We start from the raw sequence: 17,752 nt of genomic DNA, 5'->3' as shown, positions 1-17,752 counted from the left end.
TAATATTAACTCTGTACCATTCTACTTCGCATGTGGGAAGGATTTCCATCTCAAACATAATTCGTATTTACTGACGTTTCAGATGTTAGATAGAAACAGAATTTGGCCTCTACCGATGCGAGAGAGATGGCTGTTATTCGAAAAAAATAACGAAACGCAGTGAAAGTCCACATAGTCACCATCACTAAGTAGATGATTAAATCCGGGAAAGGGTGGACACAAGGATGGTCCAATAGCACTGATCGAAAAGCACAAGGACTCCAGATACGCCTCAAGAATCTCTGACAGTGAAGCACTGTAAAATCAAAGGTGTAAACTCAGCAATATTGAATACGTTAAAAAGTAGTTCGATTTTTGATTCGTTCCGGATTTCTACCCTCTTCTTTGACTCCATTTTCGTTTTTAAGCTTCATGACGTCATCCTCAGCTCTGCAGGAAATAGAAAATTCATATAACCTATGCAACAGGATGCAGATTTAAAGACTGAAATCCTTTGAAAATGAATTTTCCAAACTACGCATAACTTTCATGCATATGTAGCATCATAATTTCAGTTCAAAATCATAAACCATGAATGATCACAGCAAGGCCACGCTACCTAGACTTTACTCGTTTTCTATAACAAACAGTGTTGTCTTAAAGTTTCACCTTTCACATTTATAAAAGTTTAAATTCTTTTACCAGGTATACTTCTTTCCTACTCAAATAACTGCACCTGATTCCCGTTACTTGAATAGAAGCAAAAAGAGTTGCTTCCGAAATGTCAAAATGCTAATGTTCTTACAACTATTGTAAGTTTATCAAATGAAGCCCAGTGGCGCAGTGGCTAGAGCTTTGCGCAGAAGCACCACAGGTCCAGGGTTCGATCCCTGGGCTGGGCAAGTTGACTTCGCCTTTCCTCCCTTGAAACCAGTGGGTATCTTGGGGACTAAACACCGGGGGCCCTGCGACAAGCTGACCACTTGTTCAGGGAATATGCCCAAGCACCCCGGGGCCCACGGTCAGGAAAGCAAATTTCGGGCACTGAAGGCCTTAGCCCACTAGGGCTGTTTTGCCAGAGAGTTTAGTTAAAGTTTATCAAATAAGTAAATTTTTAAGACCTAATTTGCTTAATACTCAGTTCTCTCGGTGCCAGGTGCATAATATATGTCTTTAGTAACACTGTATGTAAGTATTTTAATTTACAGCAATGTATATAAGCAGTTGTAAATGTCAGTGTGTACTTATGAAAACAGAGTGACATGCAGTGATTAACGTAGTGATTACCTGATGCAGTGTATTAGACGTAATGTACATAAGCAGACGTAATTGTAAGCGTATATTGCAATAATAGTGTTCTGAATGTAAAAAATCTCATAAATGTAAATCAAGTGCTTTTTTTTTTTTTTTTTTTTTTTAAATTAAGGATAGTGTTTTAAAATATATTTTAATGTGTAATGTAATGTATATAAGCAGCTGGAAATGCAATAATTAATGTAGTGATTCGCTGAAGCAGTGTATTAGACGTAACGTACATAATCAGACGTAAATATAAGCATGTATTGCAATAATAGTGTCTTAAACGTAAAAGTGTTATAATTGTAAAACAAACAAGTAGATGTAAAAAAAAAGCAAGAGTGTTTCTAAAAATTAATGATTTTTTTTTTAATTTGTCATGTGTAATGTAATGTATGTATGCAGTAGTAAATGTAAGTGTGTACTCAAGCAATTAGATTGAAATGTAATAATTAATGCAGTGATTAACAGAAGCAGTGAAGTAAACATAATGTACATAAGCAGATAGCAGACGTAAAAGTAAATGTGTATTGCAATAATAGAATTCTAAACGTGAAAGTGTTATAAATGTAAAGCAAGAGCGTATTAGAAATTAATGATAGTGCTTTTAAAAAAGTTGTAATGTGTAACATAATGTATATAAGCAGTTGTAAAATGTATGTGTGTATTGCAGTAACAGTGTTCTAAACGTAATAGTGTTTTAAAGGTTAAACATGTATTGTCAAGTGCAGTAATACATTAAGCAAATAATGTCAATGCAGTTGTAATATGAATTACAAAATGTATCTCTAGATATAGGTGAACGTGGCGCTATACCAATTAACCTCAATGGTAGAGGCATGGTGCCCACGCCCTCCGTCGCATATCGCACTATGGCGATAAAAGCGTGATTGTAACAGCGTCTGAACAGTATGAAAGCTTAAGCGGAAATAGGAAGAGTGTCGCAGTACTTCAGAGGAAGAAGGAAAGAAGTCAAATAAGGTTTTGCTTTACAAATTACTTTGATTGGGCAAGAGATATCTGCATTAAGCATTACATAAGATCACATGATTAATTTGAATGACGCAGTTTAGACTTACAGCGCTATTTTTAGGTCAGAGATATGTGCTGTTGCTAATCCTCAAGTCCAGGTTCTGCTGGACGAGATTCACAAGTGTATTCACTTTCAAAAAGTCATAGACTACCACAGGAAACTTAACCAGGTCGTCGTAGGATAAACCCAGACACTTAAGGATGTGTACTGGAGAAGCCTGCTCATTGCAACATTTCGGAAAAATCGGGTGTGATTTTTTACCTCTCTGGAAGGCAAGGCTTCTTAAATGGCCTCTAAGAAAGCGGGAGAGTGCTGTCTGGATGCATCTGTCACAGTTCATAGCGAGGAATCCACCAGGGGATTCAACCCGGTACCAAGGTGTGCCGGAGGGTACAAGCCAAGTCATTTTTATTAGTACGTTTTCTGGAAGAATACAGCTCAAGGTATGTTATGAGGTCAGAGATATGAAATTCTCAAATGAAATAATAAACAAAAGAGGTTATTTTCTTCTACTTCTTCAATGGCCAGACAGCCCAGGATGGGCCCTTGCCTTTCTCAGAATCGAATTCCAAACTCTTCTATCCCTGGCCATGGACATCCAATTGGTTATTTTTAAAATTCTTAAGTCTTTTTCAAAACAGTCAAGCCACCTAAGTCTACAAGAAATTGCACTCCCCTACTATAGTACACTGTTCGGATATTCCAGGTTCCAAAGCGAAAGGTCCTTAGGCCATTTTCGTTTTGCAGTAGAAGCAGTCCGGCTACTTCTATCCTTGGATTTCTTAACAGTAAGATTTTTTACGGGATGGGGTAGTTGGCCCCACGCTCAACTCCCAACCTGGAGGACCAGTCCTATGATATAATCCCATGTTGCATGTTGCCCGGCTATACCCCCAGACGCTGGGTGCCCATTTTAGTCGCCTTTTACGACATGCATGAGCTACTTTGGGACTATTTTTTAACACCCGCTCACCAACGGGTGAATAAAAAAAAGAGGTTATAGCCAATTAAAATTAGAAGTTTTCTTTTATATTTTTTATCTTACACACACACATATATATAGATATAGATATAGATATAGATATCTTATATATAGAGAGAGAGATATATTTTGGTATATTAACATGCGCATGAAGTGGGCAATTCCATAAATCATACCTATGTAGTACCGGACAGCCCTTGCCATGTAAATAAACAGATATCATTCACATAAATCTAATAATATAATGTTTCTTTTGACTTGCAACATCGCACACATAAGCCTTCTTCATGACATCCCCTTCTTTGATATCTGTTCTGGCAGAGAGGCGTATAGGCTGTCCGCTTGAGCACATGCATGGTTTTCACCCGATTATGAAAAAGCTATTAAAAATGTGTATTCAAAGTTTTCATTCATTTTCAGCTCTCTCCTGGTGGTCCTGAAGAGGCAGGCCGTTCAGAAAGTGATATACGGGATGATCAACGAAGGAGATTCCAAATGATTTCTTTTTTCCTCTTCCTTGGAGCTTCAGAACCCAGAGCACGTGAAGCTGCTGACGATATCTTAGCTTTTGAAGCTGACATTGCTACTATTGATTTGGTAACGTATCGTGCAACAACATTTGTATATTTTTTTGGCAACACGTATTAGTACAAATTGTTTTGTTCGGATATTAAAAGCTCGCACTACATTCTGTACTTAAAGCTCCACTAATATAATATTATCTCCAACGCATAAGGTTAAATGCAAGTTTTAAATGCCTTTATTTTTATATTGCAAATAGGTGACGATAGAGTAGAAAGAAAAGTATTTCATCTTGGAGGTAAATGTAAATGGCATGATGTTCAGATTAGCCACATCTGCAAGTGCTTCTATGTTTAAAGATAATCAAGAAAATCTATTAATAAGAAACAGAGTCCGTTATTCTGTCCTTACGTAGAGATATCACACAAAAACATCGTTAAATTCTATTCGATAGCGGTCAAAATGCATATTTTTGTTGAAATATGATAGCTGAAATTTTTTCGCGATTGTATTACTTCCATTACTTCGTATGAGGAAGTAAAAATACGAAACGCCCAATTAGAATGGAGACAAGAAATCTTTGAGTGACGTGATTTAAAAATAAAGCATCTTTTTATGTTTGAAAATTTCATCAGTGTATCATGCGCAACTGTCACATTAATTAAAAATCAAGTTTTTGTGCAATTAAAATTTTATTTTGTTTCTGAAAGGTTGTTTGAATTTGTAATATTAATAATAATAATGATAAAAATTCTGAAAGGTTTCAGATTTTAAATTATATCCAAAGGGGCGTTTTCTTAACGTTATGTCTGTTATCTTTATTTATTAAAAATCATGTTCTTCGCATTTAAACCATAAAAATTCAGTTCAACAGCAATATCGCAAAATAATTTTAAAATGAGAATATGGTTTAGAATTTCCATTACAGAATTCCGGGCGCTGGAGATAAAAAGGTTTTTTTCCCCGTAGAGTGTTGCCATTGCTCGCTTTTAAATCGATGTGTCTGTTAATAAAAAATTCGTTAATGCTTTACAAAATATGTAACAGATAATAAAACAAATTCCAAATGTAGGTTTCCAGATGCCCATATTCGGGTGGAAACGTACGTTATTCACGACTGGATGGCTGTAGTACCGTTATTTTATCACAGTGCGAGAAACATACATACATTTATGCAGATTCTTCATTATTTAATTTCTTTAAATAAAATACAAGGCGAGAAATTTTGGTGGCAACAATTTAGTGCCACCAAATTGATGTCCAAAGTGATTCGGACATTTATGGTGAACAACGCAAAATGCCAAAAGGAAAATAACTAACCCTTTGGACTAATAAAGCGAAAGTTCCTTTTCAATGTTTCACTTAGAATACGGGGAAAAGAGAGAGGCAGAATGAAAATGATTACAAAATTTAGTTTAGTAGTAAACTTCAAAAAGAGAGTAATGAACCATGTTTCTCTTTTTTATTATTTTATAGTTATATATTATCTTTCATTAATAACCTATGTAGCACATGACGTAGCAAAGACGTTACCATGACAACTTTGCAACCTTTCGGACCCGTTTGCAACGTTTTTACTACGTCATGTGCTACTTGATAAAAGTCAGAACACCCTATACCGAAAATGCTTAAACTGACCATTTTCGATGCACCTTTCCTCAAAATATGCTACAGATATGCGTTTGAAATTTTATGTAATTAAAGCACACCTTTCCGATTACACTGAAATGAGCTTTTGAAAAATTTAATTTTACAGCAATTTATAGAATATTATATTAGGCATAGTAAAATTTAGCACATTTTTCACAAATGAAAATTGTAAACACTTTTTTTCTTAGTTTATCACATTTTAACAAACATTAGGAAACATAATAAGAAAGGCATAAAAAATTTACATCCGTGTGAACAGTAGTTTCTGAAAAAAGATACATCGAGTATAAAAAAATAACATTTGGAGAAAAAGCATTTTTATGTAAAAACATTTGATGATAAATTAAAACTAGAATTTTACAGTTTCTAATTTTCCTAGAGATTAAAGTATGGTATTTTTAGAAAGGTAAAAGTGTAGAGAATTTGAAAATGCAAAAATTTCAAAATATGAATTTTTGAAGATTTTTAGCTTCCAACACCCCTTAGCTTAATGACTCGTACAATAGGTAGTTTTCTTTGAAGCATGCTTTTCTTTAGTATTTTGTTTACGCTAATTACGTTTCCTGAACTAAACTAATGGGTCAAAAACTAATATTTTACCCCTTACGCAGGAAACCCTTGTCACAAAATTGATCGTTTATTTCTATCACAAAAGTGATCGTTTATGTCTATCAAAAAAATAATAACCGAAACAACTATTTAATTTTAAAAAAAATCTAAAAGCTTTCAGATTTTGTGTTAAGCCAAAAAGTATATTTTTTTTTTTTTTTTTTTTTTTTTTTTTTACTTACATACGCAAACACGAGCATTTGGGCTCCCGTTCCTTTGGGCTAAAAATATCTAAAAACTGCCTCATTTTAAAATTTTCAGTAGACAACCTCGTGCGCTGGAGATAAAAATGTTTTTTTCTGAAAAGTTTTGCCATTGCTCGCTTTGAAATCTTTAAGTTTGCTAATCAAAAATTCGCTAAAGTTTTATAAAATATGAAATACACTCTATAACAAAAAAAAAAAAAAAAAAAAAAAAAAAAAAAAAAAAAAAAATCGACGCACCAAGAAGGAACTGTCCGATGAAGACAAAAATTAGTAGATAGGAAGATTATGTACAGAATAAAAAATTTTTTAAATTTCAGAACAATTGAATGATTTATTTCAGAGTTACAGAGTTACAAAGTAACGAGCTAAATAAGGTGTTGACCTACCTGTAGCCTCGATGCAAGCTGCCACACAACGTGGCATAGACTGATAAAGCTGCTGAATGGTCTCCTGCGGTATTTCTCGCCAAATTTTCTCCAATTGACTGGCTAGGTCTGGAACATTCCCTGGTAGATGCAGTCGCCTTTCCATTATATTCCAGACATTCTCGATGGAAGAGAGATCAGGCGATCTGGCTGGACAAGGAAGTGTTTGACAAGCTGTAAGACAGTTCGTAGCAACACGTGCCGTATGTGATTTAGCATTATCTTGTTGAAAAATAAGGCCCGATCGTCGACATACAGCTGCGCTGTAAGTGTGCCTCTAATGATGACCAAAGGGGTCCAGCTGTCAAGAGAAATCGTACTCCAGACCATAACTTCTGGCTGAGAGCCTGTGTGGAGTGCAATAGTGAAAGCAGGATCGGCAAGTCGCTCTGAAGATCTCTGGAGATGCGCTGATCGTCACGACGCAGTTGGAAGCGAGATTCGTCGCTAAAGACTGTACGTCCCCGGTCAGCATCATTCCAACCTGATCAAGCCAAGCACCGCTGTAATCTTTCTCAACAATGTGCAGGCGTGAGTAGCAGGTGGCGTAATGGTCGGTACGAGAGTAGATTTCTCTCTATCAACCGTCTGTGAATGGTCACGGTGGACACTCGTGTGCGAGTCGCACAACCTGCCTCTTACGATCCAATGATATTACCTCTTTCAAACTGTGACAGTTGCTCGCAATGAGTGCAAATTCTGCGGCGAGACATTTTTTTTCAGTCGCTGAAAACTATCCTAAATCGCAATGCAACAGACTTTTTTAACAACAGTCTTATGTTAAGACAAAATAACACGCCGAACAAATACTAATTCAGAAGTCAAACAACAAAATTCAGCGTTATATTTTCAAATTTTCACAGGCCTAGTTTCGATGGTTTTACCGAACCACCACCCTCAGCTGCAAAAGCGCAAGTGAACAAAGTAGGATATAATGATTAAATAAGAAAGCCTGGACAAGAATTAGCAAGTGGCGCTATCTGTTGATGAAATCAGAACTAAAACATAATTTCTTTAAAGGCCGAAAGCAAAGATGGATTGAAATTAGGATAGTTAACTAGAACAGAAAGATTTCTTTGAATGTGAAATGCCTCTAGAAAATCCAGTTCTCCAATGGAAGATGTTTTTTGAAGAATTTTGGCAGCAGAGAAATTGAAAGTGTGATTTTCGGACCAACAATGTCGGGCACAGAAGACTTCTTTCTTTCCTTTTTTCTAACATATGCCTCATGTTCCTTGACGCGAAATTTTATGGCTCTTTTAGTTTGGCCAATATAAATTAAACCACACTGGCAAGGAATGCTATAATTACCCCAGGAATTTATATCCGGAATGGGGTCCTTGAGTATGAAACTCGAAATTTTATTGATGGGAGAATAAACAGACTTATGTCTTAACTTCGGGTAAGAAGCAATCGGCCTATTGCGGGCTTTACCAATATATTATTCTGACCTTTTTAAATCTTGAGAATCAAGGGAGTTGAATTCACTAGAATGGAAAGTACTTGTACACATGTGTTAGAAATCAGAGATTTTTAATGGAGGCTCCAGTGCCGCCATATGTTGAGATAAGTAAACTTAGAAGATACGAGGGTGCTCATGTGTCTCCATCTATTTTCGGAAATGAAAAGCTTCTTAGTAGGCTGGTGAACCGGTGGCGCCATCTCTTGTACGTTGCATCGTGAAGCATTTTTGAAAAATTTTTTAATACTATTCTTTGGATAAGCAATTATTGGCAAGTGATTATATGATGGAATAGCATAGTTTGTCACAGTAGAAAAAGGTTCACAAGAATAAAGCTATATACACACCATTAACAACAATCCAAGAATCTTATATACTGGATGAGCAGTTCCGATGCGCTGGATGCGAAACCGATGCATTATTCATTCATTGGACACTAAATTTAATCATTTCCATATTTGGTCAAAATATTTATCCATACGAAATTTCAAAGCAATTGGATGATTCCTTCCTGGCGCGTCGATTATTTTTTTTTAAATTGTTGTTATAGAGTGTAGATAATGAAGTAAATTCGAAATTCAAACTTCGGAAACTAAGGGCTCATGTTTGGATGAAGCATTACATTATTCATAATTTGATGGTTCTAGATACCGTTGTTTTTCACAAATGCGAAAAACATACATACATTCATACCGATTTTTCATTATTTAATTTCTTTAAATGTATTACAGGGCGATAATATTTGGTGGCAACAATTTAAAAAGTTGTTCGCCGTTTATAGTGAAATGCCACAAAATGTCGTTTTGAGACTAATAGCCCTCCTGGACCACCACCCCCCGTTTGGGCTAAAAAATTCTAATATTTTGTTTGATTAGTCGAACAATTAGAATTTGTCCGTTCTCAAAACATTTTTTATCGTTTCGGTGCTGATTAGTTGCATGCTTAATTATTCCTTCTTTCAAGTTCTTCAATTAGCCCAGCTTTGATAATTTCAGCTTTGTTTAAAAACACGTTGTCTTCTAATTTCATGTATATGCTTATGAAATATAACCGATGGTTTTTTTAATCTAGGTATTGAAATATTTTGAATAATTCAGTAAAATTAAACACTTTCTATATTCCCATATCTAGAGCAAAGTACTTGTGCTCTTGTAGAATTTGCAGCTATTATACAGACTAAAGTTTGTGGTGATGATATCAAACATCATTTTAAAATATAAGTATAATTTTACTGGTTCATTACATCAACAATAACCTTAAAATTACGGTTTCAGTGAACGACATGCCCTTGGATATCATAATTTTTCCTTTCGCCATATTTCATTGTTGAAATCATTTTCAGTTTCTGAGATTCTTCTTGAGGTGTTAGTTAGGCAACATCTGGGATTCAAAATTTTCTTTCATATAGATTCTAGGACACTTTGGATTATTATTGCCCTGTGATTACCAAGAGGAGATATACGAGAAATTTTGTGTAATGTTCCAGAACAACAAAGTGCTGCTTTTGGTAAAATAAATTTTATCACGCCATCACCAGTTTTGTGTGCACTCTATTTCTATTACAACCCCGTACCCGGGGAACCATATTTTATGCCACTTTACTCATTAAGTTAATCGTTTAAGTAGCGGAAGCAAATCAATGATAATAAAATAAAAAAGAAAGTCTGAAAGGTTTCAGATTTTAAATTACTTCCAAAGGAGTGTTTTGAACATTTTGTGTGTTACCTTTATTTATTAAATATCATAATCTTCTCACTTAAACCATAAAATTCAGTTCAAGAGCAGTATCGCAAAATAGTTGTAAATTGAGCCTATCTTTAGAATTTCCGATACAGTCTCCGGCGCTGGAGATGAAAACATTTTTTCTGTACAACGTTGCCATTGCTCGCTTAGAAATCCCTGAGTTTGTTAATCATAAATTCGTTAAAGTTTTACAAAATATAAAATCTATAATAAAAGAAATTCCAGATTTCAGGTTTGGGCTTCCAGATGCGCATATTCGCAGTTGGATTACGTCACTCAAAATTCGATGGCTCTATGTACCGTTGCTTTATCATATTGCAAGAAACATACATACATTTATGCAGATTCTTCATTATTTAATTTCTTTAAATATAATACAGGGTGATAATACTTGGTGGCAACTGTTTGAAAAGTGAAACAGACATTCGACGCAAAATCGCAAAACGAAAACAACAGTCCCTAAGGGACAAAGCCCCTTGGGACTAAAAAATACCAATAAATGTAATGATATCTAAACAATAAAATTTCTCTACAATTGTTACTTTCGTTTATATATTGGGTCAGTCCACAAATTGAGCATTTTTTGGTAAATTTTTAAATAATACAAAAAAACACAGGTTAACATTTTAATCAATTATATATTTTTCTCCATTATCTACAATGTCTCGCCATCTTACAGGCAGCATTTTTTATGCCATTGCTGTAGAAGGACTCTGGTTTTGATGCAAAAAACACCTGAAAGATCATTGTGTACATCCTGTTTAGAATTTAATTTTTTCCCAGTAAAATATTTTGTAAGGCACGAAATAAGTGAAAATCACTTGGGGCAATATCTGGGGAGTCAGCAGGATGCGGCGAAAACTTCGAATTAAATTCACTCATTTTTTGCAGCGTTGTTCGAGCCGTATGCGGTCTAGCGTTATCACGATGAAACAACACTCTTGATATTCACCCATCGTGGGCATTTTTTGATCCATTCTGAGTTTAGACGGCAAAGTTGTTCACTATAAACTTCTGAATGAATCGTTTGATTTGGTTCTAACAGTTCATAACGTCCCGAACGGGGTTCATCATCCATGCTGCTTTTTCCAACTTTAAATTTTTTAAACCATTTCTGGGCAGTCCTTACACTAATAGAGTGTTCATTATGTACACTATTAATTTTTATCGCTGCAAACCTTGCAGATTCACCGCACGAAAATAAAGAATGTAGCACAGCACGTTTGTACTGATTATCTATATTCTATGGCTACTAAAATGCGTTCGATATTTATAAAAGTTGGTGATGAACTGAATAATATGTTAGTCAAACGATGACAAGTTTCAACAGGTTCAAAATTGTATTGTTTTAGAAAATGCGTCATAGTGAACTCCACGCATACTCTTAATGCGCACGAATTCATGGACTGACGCAATATATATTTATTAACCTATAACCTAACTTATTTATCTTTATATGATGAGTTTAAATTATTTGCAGTTGTAATCAACAAACTGTTATTCTGCTTTGTGAAAAAGGTCTTTATCAACCTTCTTTGAAATGAGCTTATTTATAAAATCTGCTAAAATCTAAATTGAAATTTTACTTTGTTTTAAAACTCAAATTTATGTTCTTTTGTGCCAGCTAATTAATATGAACTAACTCGTATCATTAAAGGAAAAAATTACATATTTTACTGGGGAAAGGATCTTTTTTACATTTCATCCAAAACTCTCTTGAAAGCGGTCAAATTTTAACTAAACACAAATGATTTTGAAATTCAACTTATAACATCCGTTCCACATCATTGCTTAAAAGGTAACTGCTTTCTTCATTACAGAAAACAGATGAAAAGAAATGTACGGATTCCTATCTTTTATCTCCTCAAGAATCTCTGAGGGAATTAGATAAATTCATACCTCATGTAAGTGCATTTTAAAATGACTTATTTATTTACTAGCTGTTTTTCTCGGCTTCTTCGTGTAATAAAACTTGTAACGATGTGGTCTATTAAAAATCTCATTTAACTCGTCAGTTAAAAAATTTCCAGATCTGGAGCAGCCCGTTTTCTTTTCGGGTAGGTATTGAATCCTAAGATTTGGAAACACGTATTTCTTAAAGTATGCATACATTTTTCTCGTTTTATGACAGAAAGTGAGAAGTTCGCGAGTTTTGAGATTTTTACAGCAATAAAAACGCTTCAATTTTGTGCGGAAAGGAACTCAGCATAGTAGTTAATATGATAAAAAAAAATTTCATTTAATCGTTGTCGAAACGAACAGTGTTAAACTGCGAGTGAGAATGGTCAAAACTGCAATAAGAAATGACATAATTGAAGAAATATAATATTTCTTCAATTGAAGACATTATTATTAATTATTGAAGAAAAACTATTAATTATTGAAGAAAAACTATTAATTATTGAAGAAAAACTATTAATTATTGAAGAAAAACTATTAATTATTGAAAAAGAACTTAATATTGAAGAAAGTCTTATAAAATCGAAGATTACCAGATAAATAATCTTGAAGCCTTTCTTGATACATTGATGTATCAAGAAACATACATAATAATCTTGAAGTCTTTCTTGATATACGATGTTACATCGATATCCCATAATGTGTGTAAACACATATTTTTGTCCCAATATTTTCCTATGAAGTAAATAATCATATAATGGCGTAAATCGTTATGATTCAAGATATTCAAAATTACTGAATCGATTTATATTTAAATTTATAGAGTGAATAATGCGTGAAATGAAACCGTTTAATTAATTAAAACGCACTGACGATAATTCAATGTTTACGAAGTCTGCTTAATCATGTCTTTTATTAACTTTTTCACAGTGAAGGCGCCCGTAACACCCGTGCATTCAGACATCGGAAGGTCGCCGGAACGCCTGCGTTCATTTTCTACCTTGCGCTTTCCCCCATCACGTTAGTGCATGGTTTCGGGAATTGTTAAATAATGTGCCAATCATTTTTGAAGCGACTTCCCTGCCCCTTATTTAACATCAATGTTTAGCATTGATGTTCGCATTAGCAATGATATCCTAAAGGAAAACTGCACACAGTGGTTGAAACCGCACAAAGATCCCTAAGAGAGAAGTAATCACTTCACTTAAGTAGGCTATTGTTAACCCTATAACATTCTACTTGGTAGAGTGGGGGGGGGAGAAAATCCATCCCAACAGAAATTCGTACACACAGGCGTTTTAGATGTTTGAGGGGAACATATTTTGGCCCATTTCGATGCGAAAGAATTAATACCTTCAGAGCAGTAATAAAGCAGATTTTGAAGCCATTTTAACTTGTGGGGGAGGATTTAGAATCTCCTCGCACAAATGTTAATAGAAACAGGTTTAATTTCTATATAATACTGTTTCTTTATTTAAAATTTTTGAAGCCTTCCATGCGCTGAAGTTCCATATTACCAATCGATGCAGACCAATCATAATGTGATGAAATCTCAAAAACTATGGAACATCATTATGTATTTGGTTTCACAGACGACTTTATTGCTGTGCAGTAATGAATACTCGTGTATATATGTATAATTTACCTGTTGAAACTTCATGAGAATTTTAAATAGTTTTGCCTTTCTGATTTTCTTTTCTGCTCCTTATCATAATTAATTTTTTGCGTAATTGAAAGATGGCAATATGGGAAGTTAATACTATATTACGTATGTGTCGTAATGGTTTAGTTTTATTTAAAATTATATTTCCTAAAGTTAGTCGATGAGTACATATGTATGTTAATTTCTTTTAAACAATTAGTGAAACGTAATTATTGATAAATTTTTTCAGTTGAATTGGACAAAAGTAATGAATGTCTTCTGGAAGGCTGCGGGTACATCAAGACCATATGCGGTGAAATTACATTGCAAGGAAAAAATCCGGAAATATGCGGAACTTCTCACTTTAAGAACGATCAAGTAGATTTTGATTTTATAAAAGTTATTACTTATGTATATCTTTTGAAACATTAAATTAATGTATTTATATATTTCTAGAAATTATTTGAGTTTTGATAGAAAAATTTCAGTTCTGTTTCGGAAGAACGAAATGCTGTAGACTTTCTTTCAACCAGTTAAGCGATATTTAGATAGACCGCATTAAAATTAGATAGAATGCATATTTAGATGAATTGCATTAAAACATATCTCGAAACCATTTTTAATATTTTTTAAATTAAGACATTTTTTTATAACAATAAACTTGATTTTTCACTTCGCTAACTTATAAGGTATTTCTCCCACCTTCCTAGCGGGCCTTCGTGGTGTAGTGGTCAGCACACTGAGCTGGTATTTCAGAGGTCTGTGGTTCGATTCCCAGCGAAGGCGGTTGCTAATTTTTCATCATGCCTGCTTCCAAAAAAATTAACCTAATGACTCTACAGTGGTGCCCGAACTAAAAGGGTTGTGGATGAGGATTCTCCACACCCAGGATTTGGCGACTGGGCCTCTAAAAACCCCAGTCGCCCTTTAAAAAAAGGAGTATATAAGGTATTTCTCCCGTTTTCCTAACGTGCCTTCGTGGTGTAGTGGTTCTGCACGCTGGGCCGGTATTCCAGAGGCCCGTGGTCGATTCCCGACGAATGCGGTTGCTAATTTTTCATATCTCCGGCTTTTCCAATTAATCCTAATGTCTCAACAAACTTCTTAAGGAGAAGAAATTACCATCTTTTCTACCGTTTCTCGAAAGAATATGCTCATATGTTAACTGGAAGGGCTTTAAGTAGACTTCTTATTCGCTGTTAGTGTTCTGTTTTTATTTATACAATAAAGCGCTTATTTGGCATAATACCGTTTATTCTGAACCATAAAATTGCGCTAGATTTGCTTTGAACTGTAACCGTAGTCTCGCAAACTCCAGATAATGTAAACTGTGTGACTGTCGAGTTTCCGAAAAGTCGACTTTTACGGAATAAGACGTGGTTTTTTTCAGAAATCTTAATATTTAACTGAAAATTACTCTACGTATTTGTAGCATAATATTGGACACAGGAAAGTACAGCATACATTTAAATTAATGTTGCTTATTTTATGTCAACTTCTAGCACAATAAGAATAATAAAATCAACAAATATTCTAAGGTAATTGAATAAAAAAACTTACATACAAAAATGAAGAAAAATTATTAGTAGTTCTTGGTAGAAAAGAATCGTGTGATGGTAGATTATTTCTCGCACTCGTTAATATTACAACATATCTGGAAATTTCTTAGGCAGTTCCAAGAATTAATGGCACAATGCGAAAACGGCAAAAATTCAAGAAAAAGGACACTTAAATCTTTGAACAGAACAGGAAAGATATGCGTATAAATAATAATTATATGTGCTGTATGTAATATTTGCTCTTTGGCTTAGAGATATCTTAAAAGGGTTCCTAAGAAGTTGTCGAGTTATGTCGAGATATCGATATTATTAACAATGAATCAGTATGTTTATCTATTATGTATTATGTATGCTTATTATGAATCAGTATGTTTATCAATTATCATATGTATCATATATGTAAGTAAAGTATGAACTGTTCAGTTTGAACTAACACACGCCACGTCCAAATTACACACAATACAGATCATACTCAAAACACACTAAGCTTGATGTGTACAATTCAATATTTTTATGTAACTCAGAAATTGTGTAAAATAGTAAGTGTATGTATGGCACGGAACATTTCAGTAGTATGATTATGTGTCATGTATGCTCCTGTATTATGAATCAGTATCAGTAATCGTATGTATAGCATGCAGCAATTCATTTGAATGATTATGTATCATTTATATTTATCTATTATGAATCATTTTGTTTGTCGAGCTATAAGGTATTTTTTTAAAGCAGAAGTGAAAAATGAGGAAAGCTTTCGCCGAGAATCGAACCACGGACCTCTGGAATACGCGCCCAGCGTACAGACCACCACATCACGAAGGCACAATGCCTTATATGTTTACCTACAATTATCCTTCGTCTCATGTATGTAAGCAAGTATCAACAAAAAGTTTTCCACATACGACCAGCCCTTGTATGGCAATATTCAACCTTTCTGTTTTAGGGCGTTATTCTGGACAGTTGCGTGATTCGACAATACCCAACTTGTCTGTGTAAGCCGCCCGGCTGTCCGGATCCTGCTCTTAATTGTCAATTGTACTATTAACACTCTCAAGCAATTTCAGATACCAGAGAGTATTGATTGAAGTTTATTAACACTCTCAAGCACTTTCAGATACCAGAGAGTATTGATTGAAGTTTATTAATACTCTCAAGCAATTTCAGATACCAGAGAGTATTGATTGAAGTTCATTAACACTCTCAAGCAATTTCAGATTCCAAAGAGTATTGATTCAAGTTTATTAACACTCTCAAGCAATTTCAGATACCAGAGAGTATTGATTGAAGTTTATTAACACTCTCAAGCAATTTCAGATTCCAGAGAGTATTGATTGAAGTTTTGCACTATTTTATAATTCCTTTCTATTAAAAGATTAAATATGTTCCATGTAAATGTAACAGAAAAAGGCAAAAGTAGTGTAGAATACTAATAATATATACGTAGGATTACATTAGGCATCTGAAAAACAGCAACCCATTTATGAAGAAATTATCAATCTAGCCATAGCAGATTTTGTTATTAGTATCCATGATACTGTGGAGCTCTGAATACCGTGGAGTTCTTGAAACTGTGTTTCCGTGATACCGTGAAGTTCTTGACATTGTGGTTCCGTGACACTGTGGAGTTCTTAGCACTATGGTTCCGTGATACTGTGGAGTTCTTGACACTGTGGTTCCGTGATAATATGGAGTTCTTAGCAGTGTGGTTCCGTGATACTGTGGAGTTCTTGAATCTGTGGTTCTGTGATACTGTGGAGTTCTTGACACTGTGATTCGGTGATAGTGCAGAAGTTTCCTTGTTTTGAGCCGTATCAAAGATGACCTTTAAACCTCTCTTAGTGAGAAATTCTTGAAACATACTGTACATTATTTTCTCCCTCCTTTCCGCATGCCTTCGTGGTGTAATTGGAAGCATACTCGGCGCGTTCCAGAGCTCGAGTTCTATCATTGTTATAGTCTGCTTTGAATACTTAAAAGGAGTAAAATTACTTTTTGACATCCCATGCATTGTATTAGTCACTACTGCTTAAATTGGTTGACTTTATTATATGTATTATCCTTTATCTTAGAGTTCTTTTAGTTTTATTTATTACTTGGTGTAATTTATTAGTGGATTTTCTGGGGGCCTTGAAATTCTCAAAAATGCTGCCTATATTTATGTTTCTCGTTTACAAAAAGATTCAAAAAACCGTTCTGCTTTTATAAAGAAACTCTCCTACCTTTTTATGCAGCTATCCTTTGTTAACATGGAAAATAAACATTTTATTTCTATCTTTCATCCGCTATCATTACTTATTGTATTTTAAAAGGACCTCGTTTAGAAGTTGTTTGACTTAGGGCTTTGTTTTCCAAGAACGCGCTCTCAGCGTTAGATGAAAACAGCGGTATTAATTTTTAAAAGCACTATTAACGTCATTTGACTTAAAAAAAGACATAAAAAAGATTAACTATGGCTTTTTTTGTTAAAATTTTAACCATTGTTTGACGATAATTGTTTTACAGGTCCTGCTACCTCTATTTTGGTTGGCGCTTTATTTCTGCATTCTCCAGGCATATCGATCCATCATTCCACCTCAGATCAGGACAAGATCCCAACATTCCTAGGTGGAAAGAATGCATTTATCTATTGGAAGAGTTTTCATCCCCCCTGCTAGCAGAGGCACTGACAAAAGCAGAAATGAAGAGAGAAATTCAAGCTACGGTAGTCACTTTAAAATGCTTTGTGCAATATCGTTCAATGTTTTATTT

At 34.5% G+C, this 17,752-nt stretch overlaps 1 protein-coding gene across 1 annotated transcript in view; it reads left to right on the top strand.

Moving 5' to 3' along the window:
* Nucleotides 1–17,752, top strand: part of LOC118204566 (neprilysin-2-like) — a 124,233-nt gene that overhangs the window by 60,707 nt on the left and 45,774 nt on the right. The window contains exons 7-10 of the mRNA XM_035376876.2: nt 3,711–3,887; nt 11,728–11,811; nt 13,699–13,826; nt 17,507–17,705. Of these exons, the coding sequence (XP_035232767.1) occupies nt 3,711–3,887; nt 11,728–11,811; nt 13,699–13,826; nt 17,507–17,705 (588 nt within the window). The remainder of the gene's footprint in view (nt 1–3,710; nt 3,888–11,727; nt 11,812–13,698; nt 13,827–17,506; nt 17,706–17,752) is intronic.

This window comes from Stegodyphus dumicola, chromosome 4 (assembly GCF_044657685.1).
Source record: "Stegodyphus dumicola isolate Sdum_Otavi_A_Nest chromosome 4, ASM4465768v1".
Taxonomy (NCBI): Eukaryota; Metazoa; Arthropoda; class Arachnida; order Araneae; family Eresidae; genus Stegodyphus; species Stegodyphus dumicola.
This window is presented reverse-complemented; position numbering and strand designations above follow the sequence as displayed.